The sequence below is a fragment of the Chrysoperla carnea genome, chromosome 1, assembly GCF_905475395.1.
Source record: "Chrysoperla carnea chromosome 1, inChrCarn1.1, whole genome shotgun sequence".
Taxonomy (NCBI): Eukaryota; Metazoa; Arthropoda; class Insecta; order Neuroptera; family Chrysopidae; genus Chrysoperla; species Chrysoperla carnea.
This window is the reverse complement of record NC_058337.1, coordinates 51,029,803-51,041,931: the sequence shown is the minus strand read 5'-3', so window position 1 is coordinate 51,041,931 and position 12,129 is coordinate 51,029,803. Positions and strand designations below refer to the sequence as shown.

The window sequence follows — 12,129 nt, the reverse complement described above, 5'->3', positions numbered from 1 at the left end:
TTTTGTAGTTCTAACCTTAAAAAGTTCATATCCAGGTGTATGCAGTAATAATATTTTGAATTAATTTATTGTATGATTAATTATAATGAACTATTTGGTAAAATAAGTCCAGAAATAATACACTTTAATTAAAAATTAAAAACATTTCATTATGGAAGACGAAAATACATCATTGAAGTCAATAAACGATGTTCATGAAGAATTTGAAACAAGTTTGAAGCATGCTTATGAAGTGTTAATAAATGCAACAATAGCATCGAATGGCTTACCCAAAAAAACCAACTATGCTTATTGTCAATCATTTCCTAAGTTTAAAACTTTTATGGACGAACGTGGAAGTGAAGTATTAAATATGATCGAAAATGTGTATAGAAGCACAAATCATCCGATTAGTATGCTTAGGTAAATTACAAAAATATATGATATACATTTATGTTGAAAAAATAATTCAATAATAATCTTTTCCTTATAGTAAGAATTTTAAACAGCATTTGGCTAATTTACATAATGTAAACGAAAAATTATTAGAGGGTGTAGATAAAAATTTACTTAAACTATCAAAGAATCCAAACGATATAGATCCAGTTATTGTTGCGACCGAGAAACGACTACCAAATTTAAATGATAGCCCATCAAGTTCATTGTCCCCACGCAGCTCAACAGTTATGCGTGCAATTTTGGCACGCAATGTAGTGAGGCCGCAAAATTCATTTACCGATCGCATAGATAATAGTGTGGACACAATATGGATACCAAGAATTAAAGATAAGCCAAACTCTATTAAGCCATTAGCAATATTCCTAGAAGAAACTAATGATGAAATTGGACAAGGGTAAACAAATTTATAAAATGACTAATTTGGTTCGTAGTTACATAAATGATGTTTTATTTACAGATACAGTCATCCGTATGAATTAGAGTTGAATCAATTTAAACCATTACCAGATCAATTAACTAAAGTTACGCCAAAATATCCAAAACCTATTGAAGAGGTACCATTAAAAATGGTTACTAACACTGCAGAATTACAAGATTTATATAAAGATTTACTGAATCACACAGAAATCGCAATTGATTTAGAACATCATTCGTATCGTAGTTTTCAAGGTGTTACATGTTTGATGCAAATTTCTACACCTGATGTGGATTATATTGTTGATACTTTGTCGTTACGCAATGAATTACATTTATTAAATGAAATCTTTACAAAACCAACCGTTGTTAAGGTAAATTTGTTTATTACTACTTTAATTATAGAATTGTATGGATGCATATATAATTGTATGGATTGCATTTATGACTTACATTGAAAATTTAATATTATTGTCTCACAAATTTAAACAAATAATTATGATAATGTACATTTGAAAAATAATATTTGTGTAATTTGATTTCTTATTTTCACAATTTTTAATGCATTAAGTTTAATGAATTAGTGTTTTTCAATAATTTTAATTTGACTATAACATTAACATAAAGAATTGCAAATTAGTCATAACAGTCTCCTTTATTGCCAAAATTTTTCACTATAAGCGCTGGCATCGTTTTTATTGTTCCTACCATGACTACGCGCACAACGAATACCTTATATTTAAAGTATTTCTAATGGCATAATTGAGAACGCGATATCTTTAAAAGAGGAAAAAATATAGTTCTTTCAATAGTAGTGTATTACTTAAATAAATCTGTCAACACTGTACGAATACTATTATATATTGTCAATCTGTCTATATTTTGTATCAGCATATTTATAGTCACAGCACACAGAGTAAATTATACATCGTTGTCGCTTATACAACTCAGCTCTGGATTAGGTTAAATTCGTCAATAAATAATTATTCGTCAATAAATAATCTTAGTTCATTGGTTTTTCATAAATTAACGGTCAATTACATCCTAATTAGGCTCAAAAATCCCTAATTTATATATTTACATATATATAGTTTTTTACGCAAAGTAATTTTCTATAGCAAAAACGTGAACTAAAAATGTTAAAAAATGTCTTCTAAATAGCATGAATTCCTATTCTTTACATGTTAAATATTGACAACTTGGAAAATTTGAACCTGCTAACAGAGACGGTTAATGGTCCAAAAAATTTTTTACATTTTGTATCGTTGAAAACTAAATTTTTGGAATTTTTCATGCAAAAATATTTTTAGACGTATGTCATTAGAAATACCTTAACGATAACGAACCCTTAGTCATTTAATTGTGTGTTAGATCGAAAAAGCTTGAGAACTTTTCTTAATTCCTTCTCCTATTCTGCATTTTCATGTTGCTCACTATTTATGGGACACTTTGTATATTACTGTGTATATAAACCATTTTTAAGGCTAAATTTAAAAGTAGCAAATCTTACCAATAACAGCACAATTACACCAGTTTTTTCATTTTGGAAATTGTTTTTTAATCTGACGCATAGTTTTCAAGTAATGTTTTTTTATTTTTAGACCTCCAAAAGGAGTATTTCATTTTTGATCCTTGAACGTTTCTACAAAATATACCCTAAAACTATAACGTTAATAGCCAACAGTGTCTAGTTTTAAGAGGATAGTAATATCTTCCAAACAAAAATTTAATTTTTCTTTCACCGGACGGAAAGTGAAAGCTTTCGTCTCGCTCTGCTAAAAGAAATTGCCACTTTCCACCTCCGTCGAGCGGATAAATAGTATACACATCACGGGAGTAAGTACAGAATGTCTCAGAGATCTCAGAGATCTGAGACATTCTTTACTTTTGCTCCCTAGATGTGTAATATACTATTACTGTAGTAATGAATTATTCCAATAATATGAATTTATTTTAGGTTTTACATGGTGCTGTGTTCGATATACAATGGTTACAACGTGATCTTTCATTATATATTGTAAATATGTTTGACACACAAATTGCAGCGAAACATTTAAATTATCCACAATTATCGCTGAAAGCATTGATTTATAAATTTTTTAAAAAGGAAATTGATAAAACCTTTCAATTGGCTGATTGGCGAATACGGTATATATTTAAAATGCTATATAATGCTGATCCTTCCACATATATAATTTCAAATCAAATTTCTTGCCTTTTATTAAATTTTTTCTGACTTTTATTACTTATGGTTTTGATATTTTATTTTAATAATACAGGCCTTTACCTGAAGAATTAATAAACTATGCACGTGAAGATACGCATTATTTGCTGTACATTTACCATATGCTACGTAATGAATTAATTCAGACTGGTTCATTAGAAATGGTTATTCATCAAAGTACTGAATTATGTAAACAGGTAAATTGTGGTAGGACCAAATTTTTCAAAAGAAATTTTGAATAATTATATTGTTTAAATTCTTTCAGCGATATGCTAAACCGAAATATACTAAGGAAACCTATTTAAAAACATATCATGCCAGTCGTAAAGTGTTTAATAATAGACAATTATCAGCATTACGCCAATTATATCATTGGCGCGAAATGACTGCGCGAACAGAAGATGAAAGCTTAGGGTAAGTCTATTATCTATTAATAAATTTGATTTACTGAGACTTTGTACTAACCTTGTTTTAATATTCAATTAAGTTTTAATATTTAGTCCAGAAAGTTTTCTAATATTCATCGAGAAAAATCTCAAAATTAAAACGATAATTAACGAAACTTTTTCTCGTACATTGGATCGAAAAACTTCAAAGAATTTTTGACCTGGACGAATTAATATTAATTATTTAATGGTAACCGCGGAAATAGCCTGAATTAAAACTCATGTATGGTGCCAAAGTAAATCTTGAATCTTGATGTATTAGACAGCAGTAAAATGTGTTTTTTCTTAAACAACATGATTTGTCAACATGAGTTATTATACCATGTATATGAAATATATCAAGGTATATTAAGTTTAGTCCCAAGTTTGTAACGCCTAAAAATATTGACGCTACGAATAAAATTTTGTTACAAATGTTCATAAAATCACCTAATTAGTCCGTTTTCGGTTGTCTGTCCGCCTGTGTGTCAACACAATCACAATTAAAAACGATAAGAAATATCTTCCAATACTTTTTATTTGCCCAAAAATTATTATAAAAATATTATATATTTTTTTATTGAAAATAATTAAAATTTTCAAAGCTGTTACTGCTTAGTACTAATCAAATTAATTTATATAAAGTACTTAATTACTAAAGAACTTAATTAATTTATTAGGTTTAACTTATAAATTATTATTATAAATTATAAACACATATTATGAGAATAATTGTATAATATATTGAAAAAAAGAATTATTGCTGATTTGACTTGAGTGGTATCAATGATTTCGATACTGCTATACTACCTTAACAAACTTTTCACAGATATAATAACAATTATTTTTAATTTACTAGGTACGTATTACCAACGCATATGATGTTACAAATAGCTGAAATATTACCACGTGAACAACAAGGTATATTAGCTTGTTGTAATCCAGTTCCTCCATTAGTGCGACAAAATTTGTTAACACTAAACAAAATGATAATAAAAGTACGTTTAGAACCATTAGAAAAACCTATATTACAATCAGAGCCTGTAACACGCCAACAAATTAAACAATATGGAAGTCTAAATTGGGATACACCACTAAATTGTCCCCATGATTTATCCAAATCGGATGATGAGATTTCTACAAATTTACCAACTTTGTTGAATAATAACACACAACTGGAAAAGGATCAGCATATATCAAATACTAATTTATATTCTAAACAAGTACCACGTGTATCAGTATTTGACGATGTACCTATTCATACAATGGATAGTGTAGAAAAAGCAACCTTTGAAAAAATTTCATTTTTATGTCCGTATGACCGATATAAATTAATGAAGGAATTTGCAAAAGATGAAAAATTCAACGCAAATGAAGAAACACAAAACGAGGAAGAATCACAAAATGAAAATTCCAATAATAATTCGTTAGTAATACAACAGGTAATAACTTCGTTCAAAGTTAGTAAGTGCAGTTCAAAGCGGCTCACGTGCTGTTTCTTAACAAAATTGGATTCTCTTAAAAGAGCAATGAAGTACACGAAAATCTTTGTTGGTTGCTTATGCCTCCGATCGATATAAAAATGTATATAGGTAACCTGCGTCATTTCAATCGAAAGTTTGCGCAGTGACTTTCAATAAAATTGGGCTGTTTTCGCGATCTTATCCTTAAACGTTGAAATTAAATGAAACAATGAAACCTAGTAGATACATCTACAAGATAAAAAAGAAAATTCACTTACTAATTTTTTAAGATTGCAGTCCTTCTTGATTGCATATTTAACATTGATATTCTTATGCAGGTCTATTAGTACACATTCCCGATGTTTTGACAATTCCTATCTTGAGCGTTTCATTATCTCTTACATGTTTGTTTCATTATAAGCATATATTAGGAAAACTCATTGTCTACAAGGTTGTAATTCTCCCAGTCGTGACATATGGAAGTGACATGTGCTTGCTTAGTACTACCAATGAAATACTTCTTGAACTGAAAAGCGAAAGATTCACAAAAAGAGTTTTGGCCCTATGGGTGACATTCGACAAGCGAGGAAGGTTTAGGTTTAGGCTCTCGCCTCTCATGATAGATAACCTCGTAGACTACGGTATGAAACTTCTGGTGGGAGACCTCGTAAAAGTTGGTTGCGCAATGAGGGAGAAGATATTTTAAAACGTGGAGCTCATCGATGGAGGAACATTACTTGAGACAGAAGAAAGTAAAAGTTTGTTGTTGTTGAGGAAGTGCCATAGCCGTAGTATGTAACGAAAATGTATTTTTTCAAATAACTTATACCCTCTTTATTTAAAATTATTTCGTTTCAATCTTGAAATTAGGGGTGACGTTACAAAAACGGCTCTAATTTGTTATAAATCTCCCTGGAAACATTCGAGTAACGTAAAATTTATTATGTATGTCAAATTTTATGTTGGTCGGACAAAAAGCGCCATTGCTCCGTCAGAAAAAAAGTGGGGGGAGTGAATCGACCGTACTTCTAAACAGCAACTTAGATTTTCTTACAATTCATTGATCTTAATTAAACACATTTTACTTAAAATCCGATTTTAAGCAAATAAAATATGTTTAATTAATGTTAATAACTTCCACAATTTAACGCTCTCAAACTTAAATTACTTCATTGATCCTTTAAAAAAACTCAAAAATCAAATTTTGTTGGAAAGTTTCTCGCATTTCTGCCTTGGTCTGTTCTGCACTGTACTATAGGTATTGAAAAGATAATAATTATTTTTTTGTATTCAGTCACAAGAAGAAATAAATGAAAAATTAAAAGAAATCAGAAATGCTACTGATGATAGGCTCGAAAATAATATACAGGAAGCTGTACCGGCACCCAAATTACAAGATACATCACAAACGGAATTATCTTTAAATCAAATGAAACGAAAACGTAAACATAAAAAACATGAAAATCATTCTGAAAAACGGATAAAAACAGAAGACAGTATATCAATAGAATCAACAGCTCTCAAACAAGATCAATCAGGAGATGTTGAGGATAAATCTTCTGATTTAATATTGTTTTCAAAATATTCTGTACACGAAGGTGATAATAATAAATCGATAAAAAAACAAGCAAGGAGTAAAAAGTCTAAAAATAAGAAAAGATAATAGATATTTCAATTTGTTATTAAAAATGTCATATTTTATAAATTAATAAAATGCGTTTCACATAATTTGTAGTTATTAGTCCTTAATAAATTCTAATTTCAAATTTATTACGACTTTTTTGCACTCAACATGTTCAAATTCAGTTATTAAAGTAAACTGTTATTATCACAGTAATATCAATAATAATAATGGGGTTCAACCTCCGTTCCTCAGACATATATATATACACCATTATACGGAAGTTAAGGGTTCGAGTTCAATCGATACTCACACATTATGTGTGTCGTTAAACCGTTCGAATTTCTAAATAATACGGATTTGTATTTTTATACCCTGTATATATGAAATATATATCAAGGTATACTAATTTTAGTCCAAGTTTGTAACGTTAAGTAGTTCATTTCCGTTTGTCCGCCCCTCCGTCTACGCAAGATTACTCAAATACAAAAAGAGATATCGAGCTGAAATTTTATTTTATTATGTGCTCAGGACGTAAAAAGTGAGTTTGAGTTCGTAAATGAACAACATTGGTCAATTGGATCTTGGATCCGAAGGACCCATTCTTTTAACTTTTTATTAGAGATGAAAGAAGTGTTCCCAAAAAAAAAAATAAACAACTTTTGTTTGAAATAATTTTTCGTAAATATCATTGTTTTCGATTCAGTAATTTTTATGAAACCTTACTTGGTAAAAAATGTATTAGAAAATAATAACAGTGATCTGATCATGTGCGTTATGTACAGAGTGGGCATAAATGATATTGCTAAATAAAGAATTTTCAGTTAAAAAGGTTTGAAACAAAAAATGTTATAAATTTGATTGATAATGTTTTGGTTTTAAAAGTTCCTTCAAATTTTTTCCAAGGATTTCTTTTAAAATAAAAGTTTTGTACAAGATTTTAGTTTGATATATCCCAAGAAGCCACAAAATTTTTAACGATTAGTTTTCTTTTTTTTTATAATGTATGTGCAGCTTTGAATGCCCGTAGCTCGAAAACTACTCGTTAAAAAATTTTGTGGCCCGGAGAGTTTTTGAGCCCTATTTACTTTAGTTACACAAGTTTAACCAAACATCAAAATAAAATATTTTTCTAATACTTTATGATTGCTCGTGTAGTTTCTGATATGGCATCTAAAATCGTATTCATTTTAAAGAATATAAATAGTTCATATTGAAAAGTGTAAGTACATCACTATTTTGATGGGAAATGTTTAACTTTAGTCTCCTCTTGATTCTTAATCGGAAGACGATTTGATGTGAAAAAAATAAGAAAGAAATAAATGTTATTATTTCTAATTTTTTTTTAATTAAAAAAAAATCTATTGACGTGAATGAGTTTCGACCTGACGATTTTCCGCATGAGGAGCGGGCACCGAAAAGATCGAAAGTGGTAACGTACACACGTTTGTTATATTTACCGTTAGTGCAAATAGAAAAAGTTTACAATAACACTAATCCTAATAAATAATAAGATATCCTTTTGTTCGTTCCATGGGTGTCGCGCCAAGGGGAAGGGGACAGGTAGATGCAGCTGCCCCCTCTAAATGTTCCCAAGAATAAAATTCAAAGTCCACTCATTTGATTAAAAAAAATTCTACAGAATTCAAGATTTCATTCCAAACTTTTTATTTTTATTGATCAAATCGCATTTTAGGTAAATTAATGGTAAAATAGGTCTAGTTTTAAAACACTACCACTTTCGCGTTTTTTTTTTCTCCTATATTGTGACTCGATTTACTTGTCCAAATATTAATTAATAATGTCATAGTCTGTTTGTTAAACGTTGCCATTGTCAGCCATTTAAAGCTAGTGTGAAAGTATTAACATATGTAATAATTATGATATAATTGAAGATTTAGAGTGTTTTGAAGTATAAAAACAGTCGGTTCGCCCGGCACTGTAATCGGAATACACGACAATTGAAGGTCGTTTTGCATCAGATAATGAAGAATATTTGTAAAAAAATGTAATCTTCCTCAAAAAATTATTAGGATTGCTTTATTTAATTTCTACTAGTTCTTTGAGCACCCGCGGGCAAAGCAGACTATGTCTTCTTCTCCAGCATATTATATACACAGAACTTTTGAATTTTGAGGTTTTTGCTAACGAGTAGTGAGCGCCAAATAGTTACACTACGAACCAGAATCATTTGAACTTTCATTGAATATTTCATATTTCATTTCGCAATAATTTTGGATCTAATACAAATTTTTGCATAATCGAACTTTAAGTAGCAAAGTACGAAAAAATTTTATTTGTTTTAAAAATTTGTTACAAACAATTGACGGTGCTTCATTTGTTCTGTTACGACCCTGTTTAAAAAACGCATTTTGGGATCGCCAATTTTAGTAACCACCCGTTCAATGGATGTTTGTTATTTTGTACGTATAAAAACACAAACATCTACACACAGAACCAATCCAGTTTAAATAATATTAATACGCTCCTCACTTAATTGATTAATTGGTATTATAAATTATTTGATAAAAATTTAATAATAAAATTTGATTTATTATGATAATAAAATTATATGTTCAAACGATGATAAATTTTTTATTTTTATTTTGTACAGTATTGTTTTTCTTTTATGTTTCATTATTTTTTAATACGTTTTAACACAATCTGTAAAGGAATTATGAAAAAATTACAATTAATTCTACATATAAGTACTGAAACGTAAGATAATAACCGAAGCGAAGGAACGGTTTCTGACTAAAATAGAGAAATTGCATGTTTTTTAATTTTATTTTATTTTTTCAAAAGTTTACTAAAAGAAAAATTAAAAACAAAATTTGTTTAATTAATTTTTTTTGTAATTTTACAATTGAAAATGTGGTTTCCTAAACTACAAATACAAACGCAATTGACGTCAACACATCGCGTTAGTAACTCCACCGCGCGGAGAAATGATTAAACAACATGCAGAATGGTTTGTCTTTCAACTTGCTTTTACTATACTATAACGTAATTTTCCATAGAAACAAGCCAATGAATATGAATTTAGTTTGATTTTATTGGCATACAGCCAAATACGTCACAATCAATAACAAGCCGCTTTCTTATTTAAAAATATATAACTATTTTTTATTAATAATTAATAAAATAATGGTACGTTTTATTAATTAAAAAAAAAATTACTTAAATATACTTTAGATTATTATTTCATTTAGAAGTATATGAATTTGTGGGAAAAAAAAAGTAATGCAATTTCTCTATTTAGGTACCTATCATCTATTTTTTCTGTAAACTTTATATTTACAGAGATATTTGTTATTTTAATATTTTACCTATTCTAATATCTACCTTAACAAACAAATTTTATTCAGAAATAGGTATACTTCAGACTACAGAGAATTTTTTTCTGCATTAAATTACAGGAGTTATTTTTTGAAGTGAAAACTTCTTTAGCGACGTTGGGCACTTTTTGGCGCAAATACAAATATATTAATTGTTATTTCAATTGAATTGTATTTATATTTTGTCATAATCTTGTACAGCCCGTAATATATTTAAATAATAAAAAACTATATAAACATGCATATAATTGTTGCTCGGAATGTCAATAGAGGTGAAAACCAGATTGATGTTGATAATTTTAATTCAAATATTATCAAATTTCAAATTTTTATACTAAAAGTTCTAAGTTTTCACTTCTATCGGCAGTCCCTATGAAGCCAATTAAAAAAATTTGGAAATCGGTTGACCCTGCAGGTCATACCTGTAACTTCCCGCTAAGTATTGACTCATAACGTGTAAAAAATTTTATCTATTCTGATGTTATATCCACTCGCATTTTATTGTAATTAGATGTGATCTTAGTGTTTGATAAAACACTATTTTTTAAATTTTCAAATCGCGATGACTTTAGAATGAATAAACCGATTTTCACGCGGTTGGTGACATTCGACGCAGTTTTTGAAGCTTCATGAAGAATCTTTAAGTTTCAATTGATAGAACAAAAAATTTTGAGGTTATTCCGAAAAAACGCTTTTTTGGGTTTTCTTTCGTCAACGATAACTCACGAACGAATCAACCGATTTTGACCGGACTGGTGGTGATCGACGTGGTTTTTTGATGTTGAGAGCTGATTAGTTTTTGGAATTGATCGATACAGCCGTTTAAAAGTTATTCAAAAAAAACCACTTAAAAAAAAATTTTTTTTGCAGTTATTTTGAGATTTCTTGAAATCTATCGAATCGGTCCAAATAGGCCTCAAAATCTAAGTTTGGTCAAGCCCTTTCGAATGGCACCAACCGCGATCAAATCGGACAAGTCGTTCAAAAGTTATGAGAGATTTACATACACACACACACACACACACACACACACACACACACACACACTCATACATAAATACAGCCATACAAACACCCTCGCGGAAGTAGTCAGGGAAGCTTTCTGACACCTTAAAACGTCGAGATCTGATGAAAACTCGATTTTGGCAAAACGGGGTGAAAACAATAACTTCCCTATTTTCTAAGCGGGAAGTTAAAAAAAATTTAAATAGGTTCAGTATCACGTATGTACTGAATTTAAATGCAAAATCCTTATAGAAATAGGCGGGTGAAGTGTCTCCATTTTAAGGGAAACCGTTTTGGGCTATATCTCCCTAGCCGTGCACTTAAGATCAAAAATGGTGATATATAGCCTAAAACGGTTTTCCTTAAAACGGAGGCACTTCCCGCATCTATTTTTGTACGGATTTTGTGCATTTGCATTCAGAACGTCATACTGAATCTATTTAAATAATAAAATAGCTCCTGTAATTTAGTGCATTATGGACAAGAGTAACTAGCTTCTATATAACCTGTAGTAGTACATACTGTGATATTTTCAAGTATGGCATGACTTTTTGCGATGTGATATAATCACCAATGTGTATGAAAGGTACAATTAATATACAAAGAACATTATCATTATTATCTTCCTGCTCGAACATAAACGAACACGGAAATTACTAAAAGTAGTGAATTTTTAGAAATGTTTTATTCGATTGCATTTTTATATTGAATAATTAGAATGGAAACAATCGAATTTTATTTCAAAATTGTTGTTGTTAAATTTCAATGAAACATTATGGTTACCATCAATTCCGAATAGGGTGTATATTTTATAAATTAACGTAATTAATTATCTCGTTAAAATTAAATGAAAAGCAATTTCATTCGGTTTCATTATATTTTCTGTTATTGTAACAAATTTGTTTTGATTTATTAGTAAATTATCATTAATTTTTTAAAGTTAACCAAATTTTATTTATTTAAGCGAATTTTCTCCTGAAGAAATATGAGCTATTGGAATTGTACCAATGATAGAATTTCGTAAAAATTTCTTTCTTAGTTTGCAAATACACAAATAGCACAAAATTTTAGTATATAAAGTTAAGCAGTATATTAGTAAAACAAAAGTTTGTTGTAGCTCTTCGTAAATAAAGAGTTTTCCATTCGAGCTTTAAACTTAGATTATACAAAGTTTATTATTTATTTATTTTTTACATTAGTG

General features: G+C 29.1%; 1 protein-coding gene across 1 annotated transcript; it reads left to right on the top strand.

Annotated features, from left to right (window-relative positions):
* LOC123305599 (exosome component 10) lies at positions 1-6,706 on the top strand. Its single transcript, XM_044887372.1, has 9 exons — positions 1-402; positions 473-832; positions 896-1,226; positions 2,810-3,000; positions 3,132-3,273; positions 3,342-3,490; positions 4,361-4,943; positions 6,259-6,593; positions 6,700-6,706. The coding sequence occupies exons 1-9, from the start codon at positions 152-154 to the stop codon at positions 6,704-6,706; spliced, it is 2,349 nt and encodes a 782-aa protein (XP_044743307.1). The 5' UTR covers positions 1-151.
* The last annotated feature ends 5,423 nt before the right edge of the window (positions 6,707-12,129 follow it).